The sequence below is a fragment of the Bos mutus genome, chromosome 16 (genome assembly GCF_027580195.1).
Source record: "Bos mutus isolate GX-2022 chromosome 16, NWIPB_WYAK_1.1, whole genome shotgun sequence".
Lineage (NCBI taxonomy): Eukaryota > Metazoa > Chordata > Mammalia > Artiodactyla > Bovidae > Bos > Bos mutus.
In genome coordinates this window covers 39,242,927-39,260,161 of record NC_091632.1, presented here as the reverse complement: position 1 = coordinate 39,260,161, position 17,235 = coordinate 39,242,927, and the positions used below count along the sequence as shown (strand labels likewise).

The 17,235-nt window shown below is 57.8% G+C and overlaps 2 protein-coding genes across 5 annotated transcripts; both read right to left on the bottom strand.

Annotated features, from left to right (window-relative positions):
- Window positions 1–459: 459 nt before the first annotated feature.
- ZBTB48 (zinc finger and BTB domain containing 48) lies at window positions 460–8,627 on the bottom strand. Of its 4 annotated transcripts, none has more exons than XM_070385150.1 (11): window positions 8,552–8,627; window positions 7,262–7,958; window positions 6,332–6,573; window positions 3,443–3,557; window positions 2,769–2,861; window positions 2,361–2,447; window positions 2,035–2,189; window positions 1,506–1,642; window positions 1,269–1,433; window positions 916–1,004; window positions 460–826 (listed from the first exon to the last, which is right to left on the bottom strand). In XM_070385150.1, the coding sequence occupies exons 2-11, from the start codon at window positions 7,949–7,951 to the stop codon at window positions 530–532; spliced, it is 2,070 nt and encodes a 689-aa protein (XP_070241251.1). In that variant the 5' UTR covers window positions 7,952–7,958; window positions 8,552–8,627; the 3' UTR covers window positions 460–529. The 4 variants fall into 4 exon arrangements, with proteins under 4 accessions (XP_070241251.1, XP_070241255.1, XP_070241254.1 ...); XM_070385154.1 differs by having other exon boundaries at window positions 3,443–3,554; XM_070385153.1 differs by having other exon boundaries at window positions 8,570–8,587.
- Window positions 8,628–9,104: 477 nt separating this feature from the next.
- Window positions 9,105–17,003, bottom strand: TAS1R1 (taste 1 receptor member 1). Its single transcript, XM_070385158.1, has 6 exons — window positions 16,791–17,003; window positions 14,930–15,236; window positions 12,444–13,205; window positions 11,784–11,996; window positions 11,367–11,487; window positions 9,105–10,036 (listed from the first exon to the last, which is right to left on the bottom strand). Exons 1-6 carry the CDS (start codon window positions 16,979–16,981, stop codon window positions 9,105–9,107), a joined length of 2,526 nt encoding a protein of 841 aa, XP_070241259.1. The 5' UTR covers window positions 16,982–17,003.
- Window positions 17,004–17,235: the final 232 nt, after the last annotated feature.

Sequence of the window (17,235 nt, the reverse complement as noted above, 5' to 3'; positions counted from 1 at the left end):
CGTAGTCTCTCCACCAGCTAGGATCCAGAGTATGCTTAGCCGCAAGCCCGTCCTCCAGCCCCAGATCCACTCGGCTCCACGCTCACTGGGCCCCCGTCTTGGCCAGCCACCATCATCAGGACCCCAGCCACCCTGTTTTGACTCCAGAGGCTGAGTGATGAATTCCGCCCTCTCTAGCTGGCATCGCTGAAGCTGTGCTATAGGAACACTACTGCTCCACCTGGTGCAGTTCTAAAACCCAGACGGGAGAAAAATTAAAGTGCCCCGAGCCAGAGGCATGGCCCCCAAAGCTAACAACCCATGTTTCACCCTTGAGGTTTCCCAACAACCTGGGGAAGCTGCTGGCCAAGATCTGGGGTGCACAGATCAGGCAGTGCCCCATTTCTTTTAGAGGACATGGCAGGAAAGCAGCTCCTCCCGGAGCCCAGGTTCCATGGGAACAGACCACTGGATGGGCTGGAATGGTCAAGTCCAAAGCCCTGTGGTTTATTGGGGGCTGGGACCAAGGGGACCGTGCACGGGTCAGGGGCTATGTGTCACAGTCTTCGGGGATGGCGGCCGTGATGATGAGCGAGGGCTCCATGACGCCCGCACCCGTGAAGCTCTCCTCCGCACACAGTCTCTGGCCAGGGAGCTGGGAGGCCAGGCTGCCATGGGCCAGTGACTCCACGATGACCTCGGCTGAGCCCACCTCCAAGTCGGGGGGCGGCTGGAGTGCCACCACCACCATCTTCTCGTCCTCGATGACCAAGTTCCGGAGCTTGCGCTGCCTGGGGTTGTAGTTCTCCACCCGGTCATGGATCTCCATGTGCCTCCGCAGGTGGGCCTAGGGGTTAGGGGGTCTCAGGCTGGGTGCAGAGGGAGGAGGGTTCAGGGGCCCGAAGGGGCGGGAGGAGGCAAGGCAGCCAGACCTACCTGCCGGGTGAACTTGTAGCCACATTCAGTGCACTCGAACTTCCTGACCCCCTTGTGTCTCCTCACGTGCACGCGCAGCTGCTCCACAGCTGCAGGAGGGAAGGGCCGGGGTTAGGGGACGCAGGAAGTGGGCAGGCTCGGCCCTGCCAGGTTCTTGGGTGGCACCCTGAAGTCTCTACTGCCTGGGGCCCTCAGGAGCCTCCACCCACTCCCTGCTGGCAAGAGGGTTCTGCTGCCAAGGAGCGTGTGACAGCCACTGTTGCGCCCAGCCTCTCCCGGGGAAAGGGGAAAGGTCCTGGCCCTCCCTCCGCCCAGGGTAGGGCAGGGCGATGGCCTTCCACAGGCCCAGGTACCTTTGAAGGTCTTCCCGCAGATCTGGCAGAAGTGGGGCCGGCCCTCCTGGTGGCGGCTGGCCACATGCCTGAGCAGGGGCCCCTTCTCTGTGAAGCGCTGCTCACAGAACTCACAGCTGAAGGGCCTCTCGCCGGTGTGGGTGCGGTTGTGCTTGTCCAGGCTGGCTGTGGGGACAAGGAGGGGGGCTCAGCCGCCGGGCCTCAGCCCTGAGCCAGGGAGGGGCTGGCCTGCCTCACCTTGGGTGCGGAAGGTCTTGCCACAAAGGTGGCACTGGAAGGGCTTCTCGCCCGTGTGCGTGCGCAGGTGCATGTTGAGATTGGCCTTCTGGGTGAAGGCGTGGCTGCAGAACTCACAGACGTATGGCCGCTCGTTCCTGTCCAGGCAGGGACACAGGCGTCACCAAAAGAAGCAGTCCCCTTAGTGCCCCTGCAGCTGGGAACACGCCTGATCCCAGAGCCAAGGAAACAGGCTAGGCTGAGGCCAGCCTGCCTGAGCTGTGAGAACAGACTCTGGCTGCCTGGGGAAAAGAGGGCATGAGCTCCATCCCAGGAGCCACGGGACACCAGGACTCTGCCCAGGGAGGCCCAGAGCCTCATCCTGCATGAATCCCCACCCACAGCCTCCCTGCTTGGCAAGCTGCCTGATCCCTCAGGTCCTCCCCTCCAGAAAGGCTGCAGGCTTTGGACACAGGTGGGGGCATTCTGGCCCCTGTGAGTGGCAGCAGGGCCGGGCCTGGGGAGGGCAGTCCAGGGAGGACAGTCCCACCTGTGCTTGGCCTTGATGTGCATCTGCAAGCCATTCCGGCTCGATGCCCGGTGCCCGCACTCCTCGCACACAAACAGCTTCTCCCCACGGTGCTTGAACGCCTCGTGCAGCTGCAGCTCCGTCCGGGACAGGAAGCACTTGGCACAGGTGGGACACTAGGGGACAGAGGCAGGCAGGGCCAGAGTGAGGAGCAGGGCCGCCTTGGAGTCCCTGCCCTGGGAAACCGCACAGCCTGCCCGCTCTAGACCAGCCACACCGCCTCCCTGGGCTGGCTCCCGGCATCGCAGCGGGCCCAGCCCCCACCCTTGGCGTGGCCTGGCACTTACCGCATGGGGCTTGGGGGCTCCGTGCAGCTTGATCATGTGGCTCTGCAGGTCCTTCTTCTGCATGAACTGCTGGGAGCAGGAGGAGCACTGCAAGACAGGTCACGGTCACCCCTGAAGCCGCCAACACCACTGGAAGCCGGGTCACCCCAGGGCTATTGGGGGGGAATCGGAGGCAGGGCCCAGCCTGAGATGCTCAGAGGCTCCTTGACCAAGTGTGACGGTAACACCCAGGCAGAGGCTGAGGTTGTCCTCCAGTGATGGAATCCCGCCCAGAGACACAGAGCACTGGGCGGGTAGGGAGGGGAGGCCCGGACACCATTCCCACGTGAAGGGCTGGGCGAGGCGGGTGGGGTGGAGATCCTGGGGCCGCCCCTCGGCCTCCAGCCTCGGGGACAGGCCGAGCCTGACCTTGTAGGGCATCTCCCCCGTGTGGGACACCATGTGCACCCGCAGCTCCATCCTCCGGCGGAACGTCTCCTGGCACACAGAGCACGTGAAGACCTGGCAGCATGAGGGGCAGGCGGGGCTGGCATCAGTGTGGGGAGGGCCTCTGCTCGGGCTTCCACTCACAGCTGGCAAGAGTCTGCCCAAAGGGGTGGGGGCGCTAGGGTGGGAGAGGGCAACACATAATCTGCTTGCCCTGACTGTGACATCGCGGAGTGTTGCAAGCCCACCACGCCAGGCTGAGAGTCAGACCAGGGACAAAGGCCGAATGGCCTCACCTGTGACCCCCACCCTGACTGGTGACCAGCCTCTAGGAAGCGGGGTTTAGGCCACCGGGGGGTGGGGGAGGTGGCCAGGTGGCCTTTCTCAGCAGTTAGCCCCCTTCTCCAAAGCCAGGAACCCAGGCAGGCAAACCCAAGATACCTCCTGCAGTGTCCCTCCTGGGCTTGTCCCTTCTGCCCTTGGGGCCTATGTCCCCACTGTCATACCAGGGAGGGGACCCGATGACATCCAAGGACCCTGCGGCTCTCGAGTCTACAGTCCTGTCAGGCCAGTCCCCTGGGGGCCCCTCCCAGGTGGAAGAGAGACAGAAGCCAGCATGTGCCTGCCCAGCAGGACCCTGGCTGGCCCTCAGGTACCTGTTCTGAGCGGTTCATGCAGTTCCGGGCTTCATGCTCCAGGAGGTTCTCCTTCCGGAAGTAACACTTCCCACATTTGGGACACTCAAAGGGTTTCTCCCCAGTGTGTTTCCTGCTGGGAGAAGCCAAGGGGTGTGGAGACTGAGTAGACTCGCCGCCCTCCCTCACACAGGGCCCGCTCTGGCACCTCTGCTGACAGTGCTGAGCTGCCCGCGCTGACGCCTGAGGCTCTCCACATGGCTGGTGAAGCTGTGGGGTGCGTCCAGAAACCCTCCTCCCTCCAGGAGACTCCGCAAAGGAGGGGACAGCTTCCCGCTGTAGGGGACACCCCCGAACCACAGGCCACTGGGAGGGCCAGCTGCAGTGTCTCTCCCAAGGCAGAAATAACCTCTGGGCCCCAACTCCCTGGAGAAACCTCTCAGCCTGCCTGGGGCTTCTGTGAGCTTGGCCTTCAAAACCATGGCCACAATCTGACCACCTCGGCCTGGCCTCCGGGCTACCACCCAGTGCAGCCGCGCCACCTCCAGGCCACTGCTGGGCCTCCTACCTGGTCCTGTGCTCCATGCAGGCCTCCCAACAAGTTTTCACTTTAGGAGTCGGATGGACCCTCGAGGATAACCAGATCTCATCACCTTACTCAACCCTCTAACACTTGGCATCTGGCCCCGAGAAAGGCCTGTTGCTGCCCCTTACCTTGCTGCCTCCCTCCCACCTGAGCCTCTGTTCCAGCTCCCCTCCAGCCCAGAGCTGCTCCCCAGCCATCTGCAAGCTTCCTCACTTCTTCTGAACCTGCTGGGTAGTTTCCTGTCTACAATTGCAACCTGACCCGACCCTGAACTCCCCAGGTCCCCCTCCCCAGCCCTCCTACCCTTTTCTTTTTTCCCATGGCACTTCTAGCCCTTCAGCACACTGCAGAGTCTCTTATCTGGTCGTTCAGGGTCTCACCGCCCTGCTGGAAGGCAAGCTCCACAAGGTCCCTTTGTTCTCTTCATGAAGGTATCTGAAGCGCCCAGCCACCTGGCAGACAACTCACTGAATGAACTAAGTGAACCCTGACCTCAGAGCCCGGAATAGTGTGGGAAGAGCACTGACAGCCTGCCACAGGCACTCTTCTCTCATCCCTGCTGATACACTGACTGTCCCGCACCCACAAGGCCTCAGTTGGCACCTCAGCTGGCACCCCTAAGAACTACTTCGGTCAGTCTAGTGGCCTGCAGCATAAGAGGAGGACAGGGCTGGTACCTGCACCCAAGTTTCACACTAGGGAGTGTGCAGGCATATACAGGTCACCCCAGGGTGACTGGCCCAAAGGCTCCACTGGCAGCAGCTGCCCCCAAAGCAGGGAGAGCAAGGGGCCTCTGTCCTCAGTTCCAACTCCATTCAGTCACAAGGGCCTCTGAGAGTGTCGTAGTGAGAAAACGTGCATGGCCCCGCCTGGCTTGGCAAGACATTGCACCAAGTGCTGTCTGGGGCTGAAGAGGGGCAGGGAGGGAAGGCGCATCACCTAGCTGCCCTCCCTGCAAGCCCTAGGAAAAGCAAGGCCTCGGGAGCAGTGCCTTCCACAAGGATGTAGGGATGACAGAAATACTCCAATACTCCACGTCCATGCTGTGGCCTTCGTTCAGCTGCTAGGGCTGCAAGTAGCTACTGAGCACTTGAAATGAAGCTAGCATGACTTAGGAACTAAACTTATTTAATTTTAATTACTTTTAAGTTAAAATAGCTTCCTGTGGAATCTGGATGTCACAGGCACCAGTCATTGTAGCCCTCCAAGGAGAGCCAGTGAGCCCTAAGGGAACTCAGGAGAAGGATACCTGTTACCTGCGGCCACCAAAATGCAGCCACTTCCTGAGGTGAGCCCCAAGGACACTCAAGATGTGGAAAAACACAGGATACTTGTCCCAGATAGCTGAGGTGCATATCCAAGGAGTTCAGTGAGCCCAGAAGCTTACATCTTCCCATACACAGAAAAGTGCAAAATTCCTTAACTTGGGATATCTGGTTTTCTTTAACAATAATCTTTTGATGTTCAGACTATATACCCTTGGTTGCAAAAATTTCTATATAACCTGTCTCCTCCCTTCGCTTCCTCAGAGCAGTTCTCTCAGGGTTACTTGAGATGCTGCTGCCTCCTGGGCTTGAAGTCCTAAAAATTCCCACTGAATAAAACATAACTCTCAACTTTTAGGTTGTGATTATTTTTTAAGTCAACACCTTACCGGACACAGCAGCTTTCGACAAAGGGTCCCTAGTGCTCCGCTGACACCTGAGACTTAACCTGTCTGCAGAAACGCAGGTAGCACCCACCCTACAGATGGACATCCTGGCCCCAGGCCCACGCTGCCAGGCTTCAGTAATACCTGCGGTCAGGCCTCAGCCACAGCATGGGCCCTCAGGCTGCTCTCACCTCCTTGGGAGAAGCCTGCTGGAGGTCAAGGTCCACAGTGGGTGGAGCCTGATGTAACAGCTGCTTCAGGCCGCTTCAATCCTGCTAGACTCTGCGACCCCATGGACTGTGGCCAGCCAGGTTCCTCTGTCCATGGAATTCTCCAGGCAATAATACTGGAGTGGGTTGCCATGCCCTTCTCCAGGCAATCTTCTGTCTCTTATGTCTCCTACATTGGCAGGCGGGTTCTTTACCACTAACGCCACCTGGGTGTCCCCAAACCCGCTCCCAGCAGAGAGCTCACAGGAGGGGGAGGAAGAAGGAAGCCATCCAATGTCAGAGTCTCACTCCCCAATGGTCAGAGGATATCAATGCCAGGCACCGTGTGGGTCTGAGATGGCACCCCAGCCCCCCTACGTGGGCCGCAAGTGGGGAGCGCGGGCCCCCTCCCCCAACACAGGAACAGCAGATGGGAAAACAAAGTAGAAAAACAGAACGTTTACCTGTTGTGGACTTTTAGGTAATATTTGCTGAGGAACTTTTTATGACATGTGGGGCATTCAACTGGCACCGCTGTACCTTTTCTGTTCTCAGCAGGCTCGGCTGCCAGGGAACCTACGCTCCGGGCCGGCTCAGCAGCACAAGGCTTTCTGATTACGTTTGCTTTCCTCTTGGTTGGCACAGTCTCAGTTTCAGAATCATAATCGCCATCCCCGTCGTCCTCAACTTGAACCACCACCTCCCACTAGAGCAGAAGAGGCAGCAGGAGGGGGCAAGGTCACCAAACTGAATCAGCAGTGGTTCTGGGGATGGGTCTACAGGGTGGCTAGCTCCATCTGGTTTCATCTCAAGTCCCAACCCAGGCCTGCCACCGGAAGCATCCGTTCCTTCATCAGTGCCTGTTCCCTTCAAAGTCCCAGGGCAGCAGCAACATCCCAATCCCAGGTTTGAGAGCAGGAGCTCTGTATGTGGGTAACTGGAGGTCCACCTGGATTTCACTTCCCTGGGGAAACACCTAATGCCGCCCACGTCGGCCCCAAGAAGCTGCCAACCACAGACACAACTGGCAGGAAGGTCAGCCTGAGGCTGTGGGATGGAGCTGGCTTCCTGCATTAGGAGACATCACGTCCGACTCTGCAACCCCATGGACTGTACCTCGTCAGGCTCCTCTGTTCATGGGATTTCCCAGGCAAGAATACTGGAGTGGGTTACCATTTCCTTCTCCAGGGGATCTTTCTGATCCAGGGATTGAACCCGCATCTCCTGCCTTGACAGGCAGATTCTTTACCACTGCGCCACCTGGGAAGCCCTATATTTGGAAAAACCCTGTTCTAAACCCACAAAACAGACTGTACCTTTGGGTCCAGATTACCCCTGAAAAGTATCAGTCCCTTCTCCCCATCTCCCCTTCTCCAACACCCTGAGCCCAGTACCTCATTAGTCCCGCCCTGCAGCTGGACACCTTCAGCTTCGAAGGGCCTTGGGGGCACTTTGCAATCCTCAGGCTCCTTGTCCCCAGGGGGACAGAGCTTCAGGGCCTGCTTGAGTTTCCCACGGAGAAAGGACGGGCTCTCACTCTGAGCAGGGAGGCCAAGCCGGGGCCTCTGGGGGCTGAGACTACCGCTTAGCTCCGGATCCCTGGGGATTTGACCCAGAGTCCTTGAAACTTCCTCCTTCTCCACACCCGCAGACTCCTTGAGGTGGCTGTTCACATCCCGGGGGGCAGATTTCCCAAGCCCACTCTGGCCACTTGGTGGCTGTCCCACCGAGGCTTTGGGCTTGAAGCTCTGGCACAACTCCACAGCCTCTGGCACTCGCAACTCCCTGGCTGCCAGGAGCACCTGATCCCGGTTCCCGGAGGTGAGGGCGAGGTGGCCGGTGTAGAAAAAATCCAGCAGGAGGCCAAAGATCTCGGCAAAGCCCGCAGGGAGGACAACACTGCCGCCTGAGCCATCCCCGTAGAGGCTCTGGAAGAAGTGGCTGCAGCAGGCAAGAACACTCCAGTGTGCCTTGAACACCAGGCCCCCCACATCCAGGGTGGCATCGCAGTACTGGCCCCTCTCCCGCTGCTTGTTGAGTTCCTGCAGAACCCTCACGCTGTGCTGGACGAAGGAGCCGTCCATGGTCCCTCTGAAGGGAAGAAACACGGCAGTGACACTGACCAGTCCAACCCAGAGGCAGCAAGAGAAAGCCCCTGGAGCTGAGACCAGGGTAGAGGGAGACAGACTCTATTCTTTCACGTTTATTACAACCAGGACTTAGTTCAAGGTTAGAAGGTGCAAGCTGAGGCGGGAAGAGACTGAGAGCCTCCCTGGGGGCGGGGTCCAAGCAAACAGGCCATATCGGGGGTGGGCAGAGAGTGTGGGTGACGGGGGTGCGGGAGGACTAGGTGGGGACACAGTCGGGAAAGGGTGCTGGTGGGAGGAAATCAAAAGTTTGGGAAAAGAGGCGCTAAATCAGCGCGAACCTATCAGCCTGGCACAGCGAGAGGACCGGAGGCAGGGGAGGACAGCGGCTGCAGACAGGTGAGAGGAACCCACGCCGCGCCCACACGTCTCGAGCAGCCTGGCGGAAGGCGGCTGCGGTCACACTCCATCAGCAGTCACGGCGGCCCACAGAGCCCCCTCCCTCGTCCCTTGCCCCTCGACCTCCTCACCCTGGCCCATGCTCCCTACGCCTACCCCTCCAGCCCCGAGCCAGATAGCCCCCACAACCCCACTGACCAACTCCCCCGGCCGTACGTGCCCGGCGAAAGTGCAGAGACGCCGCCGTCGCCGCCGCCGGACGTGACGTCAGGGCGCGCCGGCCTGGGCGGGACGCCTCGGGGGCGCAGGCCTTTACCTCCGAATCCGGCCCCTGGAGGCGGTACCACATAGATAGCAGCCAATGGGATGGAGAGAGAGGCGGAACCAGTCCAGTTCCCCCCGCCCCCCGGCATTGGGACCGCCTCCCTGGGTTGCCTAGCAACGCCAAGCGGGCCATTCGGTCTTGCCCTGCTGGGAGTCCCGAGGTTTCGCCTGCGGTTAGCCGGGCCGCACAGCGCCCTGAGGCTTGAAGAGGCAGCGCTCTACCGTCGCCCTAGAGAGGAAGCGCAACGAAGACACACATTTCATCTTTTTATTGGCAGCCGGCGCAGCCCGGACTGAGCCCTCCCGTGGCTTACACTTCGCACGCCAAGGCTGAGGAGCCTCCCCAGACACCCAGGTCCTGGACGCCCCCGTTCCACCTTCGCCCCTGAGTCCGCCCCGCCAGGCTTGACCACGCCCGATCCAGTGGTCAGGTGGAACCACAGCGCCTGGTGTAGTCCTGGATGGAGGCCTGGAAGTGCTCGGTGCTGTTGAGGTCCGGGCGGTACAGAATCACGTAGCACTTGGGAAGGAAATAACCGCTGAAGCCTCCACTCAAGCTGCTCAGCATGGCCAGCGCGTTGACCGCGGGCAGATACTTGCCCTGATAGACAATGGCCATGGTGAAGAAGGCGATCCAGGACACGAAGTTGAGGAGCAGGCTGAAGGTGACACATTTGGCCTCATTGTAGTTCTCTGGCAGGTCCTTGCCCAGGTAGCTGCAGGCAAAGGCGCTGATCGAGAGGAGGCCATTGTAGGTAACAGCCAGCATGAAGCCCAGTGAGTTAGCCTCTGTGCAGCCAAGCACCACCAGTTGAGGGAAGTGCTTGTATTCCCTGGTCGGCAGTGGGGTCCACACTGCAAGCCAAATTAGGCAGATAAGCAGCTGGATTGTTGAGCTGATCATCACAAACAGGCCAGCACCACGGTTTTGGACCCATGCACGGAAGAAGGTGGGTAACCTGGCAGAAAACTTGAAGATGAAGACAAGTTGGAAGGAGCGGACCGTCAGGCAGGACAGGAAGATGGCAAAACCGAGGGAAAAGAGGCCTTGGCGCAGTAAGCACGTGGGCAGTGTGGGCTCCCCAAAGAAGCCATAGAGGCCCCAAGTCCCCCCTGCCAAGGAGCCCAGCATGAAGAAGCACAGTCGGCCTCCAGCTGACCTCACCACGGGGGTGTCTAGGTGCCAGGCAAACAGGCCAGCAGTCCCAGCCACCACCAGCAGCAGCAGCGTATTAGCTGCCAGCAGTACCAAAGAGACTGGCTCGTGCCACGTCAAAAACACCACAGTGCGTGGGAAACAAGTCTGGCTTCTCTCAGGTGCCCACTCTTCTTTCCCACAAGGCCGGCATCTATAGGGATCTGGAAGAGAAGGTGGAGAGGATTCCTGAGAGCCAGGTGAGGACAGCAGGAAAGGGAGGCTGTACAACCCTTGTATTGGAAAAGCCCCTGATGCTGGGAAGGATTGAGGTCAGGAGGAAAAGGGGGCAACAGAAGGTGAGATATTGGATGGCATCGTCGACTCAATGGACATGGTGGTGGTGGATTAGTTGCTAAGTCACGTCCAGCTGTTGCAACCTCTTGGACTGCAGCCTGCCAGGCTCCTCGAATCCATGAGTTTGACCAACTCCGAAAGACAGAGGAAGGTAAGGACAGGGAAGCTTGGCGTGCTACAGTCCACAGGGTCATGAAGAGTCAGACACAACTTAGTGACTGCACAACAACAACAACAACCCTGCAAGGTGCTGGTGGGGCTGTAGCACAGCAGCTGGGCTCTGCCAGGCCCAGCAAGATGAGGGTAGCCCTGAGTGAGAGCCCCCAGGCCATGTGTTTCCTTAATATGCCTGTGTGAACTACAGATCATGGAGACATTTGGGTCAGTTCTGTGACTCCTGATCCCAGAAGAAGTTGGCAAGCCAAGAGGTCATAGAGAGGGCCTTACCCTATAGCTCCGCCCGCACCACCCTGAGGCTGTGATCCAGGGCAAGCAGCCAGCCCCAAAGGAAGGGCATTTTCATCTCTCCCAGGGCTCTCTCCCTAGCCAAATCCACCTTCTTGAGCTGCACTCTGTGGTTTCTCTGAGTTGAGTTGATTCCCTCAGTATGGAAGAGATGCATTCCCACTGCCACCAAGATGGTAAAAAGAAGGCATGTGGCCCCTGGAGTCCAGCTCTGGGCTGAGCCCCTTAGCTACCTCTGTCTGCCCTCTGCCCTTGACCTTGCATCGCAGGATGGAAGAACTTTTTGTCCTGCCACACACATGCTAGTGTCTGCATTCAAGCCAAGCTGTTCAAGGCAGTGGGTGTCACTGATATGGTCAATAAATGGGATTTCATACAGATAAAATGGGAAGAAAAAAGAAAAAAAAGGACAATATGGGAGGGTACAAAGGGAATGAAACTCACATCTGTTTGGATAAAGATGCTGAGTTTAGGATAAAGTTGTCTCTCTAGGTGCTGGTTTGGAGCTCTCTTAAAAAGAACACAGCTAGATATGAGGCCTTCAACTGCTTGTTTCTTTCTGCTTGATGAGAACTTACGTCTGGTGGAAGGTGTCCTCCAAACTGTCCCTAACTGGCAGGAAAGTGACCAGGACCCTGGCTCTGCACACATGTGGCCCAAGGGAGGCACTTCCATTTGTTCTACAGACCCTAGGAGTGCTGGTGGTTCACCCACTCATCACTGGTCACTCACCACTCTTATTGAGGAAAGTCCCGGCCTCACAGGGCACACACTCAAAGCAGCAATGGTGGAAACCTGTGATCACTCTCTGGTGGCCTTCAGGACAGTCCCTGGAACACACAGACGTAGGCACCTGCAAGAAGCCATGGTGTTCTGCAGCCACGTGGAGATGCTCATGTCAAGGGACCGTCACACATGGGATGGAAAACGGGGTCTCTGGGCATCTGCCCTCACAGCTCACTCCCAGAGCAGACGGCTTGGTCATGTGAACCAGCAGCTACTGGGCATCTGTCTTTCTGAGCCCTGGGAGCTTCCCTGGCAGGGCAGCCTGGTACCTGGGATCCAACCTCATGTTCTGTGTGAGCTGTCAGCACTGCCCCCAGGCTGCCCATCAGGCAGTCACTTGGTGAGTGACCACGTCCCTATTACCTGGTTGTCGTTTCCATGCCACCGGATTTTGGTCGTATTTATGTCCAGCAACACTGAAAATGGAGAGGAGGAGCCGATGACCCTGAAGGTCCAGTTGGGGCCGCTCCAGTCCCAGGCGATTATGTCATAGTTGCTGAGGGTATTGCCATCGTCATTAAATGTCACAGCGTCTTTGTGTAAAAGGAACTTCACCTTGCGGATCTGCTCCAGAAGCTGAAACAAACGGGGATAACGGAGCTGGTGCCAATGACACTGGCTGCTCCTCCTGCGTCCTTCCAGACCCAGATGGCCCAGGAAGCAAGTGCATGGGGCCTTGCTGAGCTTCTACCTGGGGCATTTCAGCCTGCCTGGAAGTTCTGGTCCCTTCCTCAGCCCACCTCCCCTCCTAGAAGGCCCCTTGACCCTCCTAACCAGCCTCCTGAGTGAGAGAAGTCTCTAAGAAGGCAGCCCTTTCCAGAGCTTTCAAGCCCTGGATCCCAGGCCTGGTGGGTGGGTAGAGCCACAGCTCAGAGAAGACCAAGGGGAGCCTCAGAGAAGGGATCAGCCTCTAGCGGTTACCCTTTGCCCCCCACCCCCAGCATTTAGGGTGGCTGAAGAGTAACCACACTGCCTGCCTTAGGAAGGCAGACAGTGGGTGCCAGTGGCCGGTAAGTGCCTTACCTGCCAGGGATAGACCCGGCCCCTCAAACAAGCTCCAGAGGAGCAGCCCAGGAGCTGGTGGAGGCCATGGGCCACAGCGTAGACAGCCTGGTATGCGTTGTAGGCAGAGCTCATGGAGAACTCTGCTAGCGTGGGCATTGCCTGTGCCGTGAAAGCCCAGCATTCTGTACACAGCTGGTTGCTGTTGCACCAGGAGCCCTGGGGGCAAGGCCTAAGAACTCCTTTGTCGGCCTGGACATAGGCCTCTTCAAACTCCTTCAGGCCAGGGACATGCCTGTGCGGGATGGCCACGCCCAGCACTGTGCCGATGCCCTGGATCCCAGGCACACTGTTGATGTGACTAGAGATGGCCCAGTCTTCTGTGGCGATCCACACCTTGGCAGTCAGTTTGGCCAGCACCACGGATTCAAAGAACACCCTGGCCAGCTGTTTGCCGGAGTAAACCACTACAACGGTGGTCCTGGCTTGGACCAGGCAGCGTATCATGCTCTGCATCCGCTCATCGCCCGGTCGGGCAGAAAAAGGCACAATGTCCCTAAAGGCAATACAGATGCCCTGCCGGGTGACCTGGTACTCCAGCTCCTGTATCCCTACTTCCCCGTAGTCACCTTCGCCACCCACGATGGAGATCCAGACCCACCCGAACCTCTGCAGCAGCAGCACCAAGATGTCCACCTGGTGCTTATCACTAGAGATGGTGCGCAGAAAAGAGGGGTAGAGCCGCCTTGCGTTGAGCACCATGCTGCTGGCTCCGTAGCTGACCTGTGGAGTTCAAGTTCAGTGGCATCAGCCTCGACTGAGGGCCCCCCAGGGCCAGCCCTGTTATTGGTGCAGGGACATAGGAGCGGGAAGGGAGGGAGAAGGGGGAATGGAGATGAGGTCCTGGCCTGGGGTCTCAAGCAGAGCACTGCTAAGTTACCCATGGATAAGGGGGCAGGTCCCCAGAGAGAATTCTGGGAGAGGAAGGAGACTCTGGCCTGTGGACAAAGTGAATGCAACCTGCAAGCAGGGAGTGAAATAGTATATGTGTGGGGCCCTCCAGGGACTTCCACTCAGCTGGAAAGCTGGAGGGCAGATCCAGGAAGGAGAGCATGAGCCTGTGTATTCTGTCAGGGCAGGAAGCCTTAGCCCCTACTTAGCCCCTACTCGGCCTAGCTGAGGTGCTAGGGCTTTACCCCAAGGCCACAGGGAGCCCCTCGGGGTTTAGGCAGCGAAGTGACATCAAACTTGTAGGAGTGTATCTCTGATCAATGAAGAACCTGTTTAGAAAAGGCTCAAGGCCAGAGTCAGAACCCCAAGGAACTGATGGAATCATCTAGATGGGAGAGGATTGCAGTCAGTTAAAGCTGGGGCAGTGGCCATAGGGAAGGGATGGACCTGGCAGTGGTTAGAGGGCCGCATGGCAGAAGCCGTGGTGATGGGCTAGACGTGGAAGCAGAGAAGGGAATGCAGCGGGTACTGGCTTCCTTGGAGACAGTCACTCTGCCAGACAGGCTGGGGAGGGGATGTAGGAAGACAAGAGGCTTTTGTTATGAGGTAGGTAAGTTCATTTGGGGCCCTGGTGGCTCCATTAAGTGGAGGCACTGGGTGAGGCTCTGGAGACAAAGCTGGTTCTCAGGAGTGGAGATGGAAGGTGGAGATGGGAATTCAGCCAGGGCCTTTTGCTTTCCTGAGAAGGGGAGGGGTGTGTCCTAGACAGTCACCTCCTTCTTGGGGGGGATGGAGGGGGGCACAGAATTCCCTAAAGGAAACCAAGAAGGAAGTGGCACAAGGGAAAAGGGGGAGGTCATAAATGCTGGGGGAAAGTGTCAAAATGGTCAGATGGGTTGGAGACCTAGTGGCCCTCCACCAGTCCTTCTCAGCAAGACCTTGCTGGTTCTGCCTTGGGGTGGTCACTTGACCCATCTCCAACCCCTACCCAACCCGCAGTCATCACCTTCAAGCACTGCTCAAAGGACAGAGCCCAAGGCCATGGAGGAAGGAGTAAATGCAAAGAGAGAAGCAAGCAGGAATGGAGAGGCTGCAGAGAAGTCTCCTTGGAAGGGGAGGTCAGCCAGGCTGAGGAGAAGTGCCCGGAGGATGGAGGGGGACAGGGCAAGTGTGTCAGCAGAGGAGGAGGCCCTGGAGAGGCTGATGAGCAGAGGAGGGGAGGGCACCACACAGCTGAGCCTGAGCCTGGAGGAACGGACGGGAGGAGGAGGATGGGGTAGATGTGAAGCCTGTGGGGTGATGGGACAGCAGGAGGAGAGAGACGAGCAGAGGTTTCCAAGGAGAAAGGACTTTCCGGTGAGCACAGAAGCAGGGAGATCTCGGAAGCAGCACTTGGAGAAGAAGGAACTCCAGATGAGTGACTCAAGAGCAGTGACTGCCCAGGAGGTCCTGAAGTCCAGACTCACCTTGGGCACAGCAGCTCCTGCACACCCACCCCAGCCCACGCTGGACTCACCAGGAGGGGAGATGAGTGAACTGTTAGGGCTCCAGCTTACCAGGGGCACCAGGAAGGGGCTCAGCAGGGCTGCAGTGGTAAGAGCGTGCTTGGTGATGTCAGGCCCGATCACCGCCACCATCGCAGGGGAAAAGTGGGCAGGGTCTCCCTGGATCTCCACATAGTGCCTCCCCAATGTGCTCAGTATGCTTAGCGTGGCGTACATGTTCGCTGAGTCTGAGCACACATCGTACAGCTCGTAACCCAGGGTGACATTGGGTAGCAGGGCAGTGGAGTTGTTTATCTCCTCGATGCTGAACCGCATGGCCTGGAAGAGGTGATAGCCATGGCCGTTGAAGCTGTTGGACCTGTAGGGAAAGCCAGGCTGAGAGCTAAGAACCTCTGGTCTCCTGGAACCCTAGGCTTGGGGGTAGAAAGGAACCTCTGAGGTCATCTGTGCAGCCCCTACAACCATGACCTCAACATGGGTCCTGGACCACACACACAGTTCTGCTGACAGGCCTTGGGAGAGGTAGGGGGCAAACTGGCAAAGTATACATACCATGCCCCCCCCAAAGCATATTAGGATCAAAGGGCTCCCAAGTCCTGTAGCAGAGATATCTGCTATATTAGGGTTCTCCAAAGAAACAGAACCAAGATGAGACACATATGTATACATCTAGTTAGCTAGCTAGCCAGCTATATATACACAGAGAGAGAGGGAGCGCAAACAAAAGAGAGGACTATCTTTTCCTCGGGATCTCCATCTTTTCTCTTAAGACCTTCAACTGATTAGGTGAGGCCCCACTACACTATGGAGAGCATCTGCTTTATTGATTTAAATGTTAACCACGGCTAAAACGTTAACCACATCACAGCAACATCTAGACTGGTGTTTAATCAGCACCTGGACCGCAGGGCCTAGCCAAGTTAACACATGAAATTAACCACAGTACACGCTTATACCCGGTTAACTAGTACCTTTCACTGGAACACTCGTGATTGTGGTGGGGGCCTGTGTTCCTCATGGCCTCTCTGGGAAACACAGACATGGGCACACTAGGGCCGTGACTCAGCTCTGCTTGAGCAGTGTGCCAGCCTGCTCCATTTCCCAGCCTCCCTGCCTCTTGGGAGGCTCCCCCATCATTCCTACCACTTCTGTCCTTGAGTCACTGGAAGGAAGCGTAGTACCTCCTGCCCGCGACAGCCCTTCAGTCACCTGAACCTGGTTTTTCATGTATCTCCTCCTCCCTCAAATTTCCTCTTCCCAGGCTCCCAACTGTAGCTCTTTGGGCCAGTCCTCCCACGCTAGGCTTTCTAGAATCTTCCTCCCAGGCTGGCTGTCAGGTATGCTACATTTTGGGCCACTGAGCCATGAGACATCCTCGAGCTGACCGAATCTAATACTATTCCCTTTATAAGAAGAGCAGTTGCTTTTTTTTTTTTTCTACCTAGACTGTCCACTTCAGGAAGGCACCAACCAAAGTCATTCAGGCTACTGAAGCATCTTCTGCTATATGTCCCCACTTCTCTCCCTCTGGAGAACCATACTTGCCATCTGAGAGACTAAGGAGTGTGAACTGGGGAGGATTGGGGTAGGATAGGAGATGGAAGAGGGAAAGGTGCCCTTGCTTAACCTTTGCTCTCTAGTTACATTACAAAGCCAGGAAACAACTGACCTGGAATTATAATACAAAGGACGCTTAACAGCCAGGACAAAAGAATGTGTTAAAAGTGCCAGGGAAAGGCTAGCCAGCCCTTAAAGGTGGTGGCTTGGCTGTGGGTTGGGTAGGGATTGGAGGCAGTCCAGATGGTCACTCCAGAGATAGAACCCACAAGGTCTTGCAGAGGCAGGCTGGCAGAGGACCTGTAGGCACAGGCTCCCCCCACGTGACAGTTCTACTGACCTCCCCCCCACTCACCTGTCACAGAAAGTCACCGTGGGTCTTCCTCTCGCCTCTGGAAGGGCACTGTGGAGAGGGAACATGCCTGCAAGCAGGTAATCCCCAGGGAGGCTGAAGTCGGGGGAGGACGGGGTGTTGTGGCAGCTGAAAGCCCAACAGCAGGAGAGGGAGAGCTGCAGGCCGACCAGGCGCACCCCCCAGAGTGACATGCTGGCCAGACAGCCCCGCGCCTGGCATGGCCACGCCACGCCCTGTGACCAGGTTGGGCCGTTTAAACAGAATGGTCAGCAGTTGCCCAGATGCTTCCCAGTCTCATGCCTATGAAAGGGGGCGGGCTTAGAGCCCAGTTGTAGGGCTCTTTGCCTCTGCCTTCCGGGCCTGAGGTCCTCCTCAGGAACTGGGCAGGGTAAAGGCACAGGTGCAAAGCAGGTGGCACCCACTGACCCTTCCTCTGGACGGTTGT

What these genes read in the sequence shown, in the direction of transcription:
- ZBTB48 (XM_070385150.1), bottom strand. Translation starts at nt 7,951, where the DNA reads ATGGACGGCTCCTTCGTCCAGCACAGCGTGAGGGTTCTGCAGGAACTC. An exon ending in GCATGAACCGCTCAGAACAG is followed by an intron (nt 2,862 to 3,442) that starts GTACCTGAGGGC and finishes TCATGCTGCCAG; the next exon opens with GTCTTCACGTGCTCTGTGTG. An exon ending in GAGCCCCCAAGCCCCATGCG is followed by an intron (nt 2,190 to 2,360) that starts GTAAGTGCCAGG and finishes TCTGTCCCCTAG; the next exon opens with TGTCCCACCTGTGCCAAGTG.
- TAS1R1 (XM_070385158.1), bottom strand. Translation starts at nt 16,981, where the DNA reads ATGTCACTCTGGGGGGTGCGCCTGGTCGGCCTGCAGCTCTCCCTCTCC. An exon ending in ACGGTGACTTTCTGTGACAG is followed by an intron (nt 15,237 to 16,790) that starts GTGAGTGGGGGG and finishes CTTTCCCTACAG; the next exon opens with GTCCAACAGCTTCAACGGCC. An exon ending in GCCCCTTCCTGGTGCCCCTG is followed by an intron (nt 13,206 to 14,929) that starts GTAAGCTGGAGC and finishes TGAACTCCACAG; the next exon opens with GTCAGCTACGGAGCCAGCAG.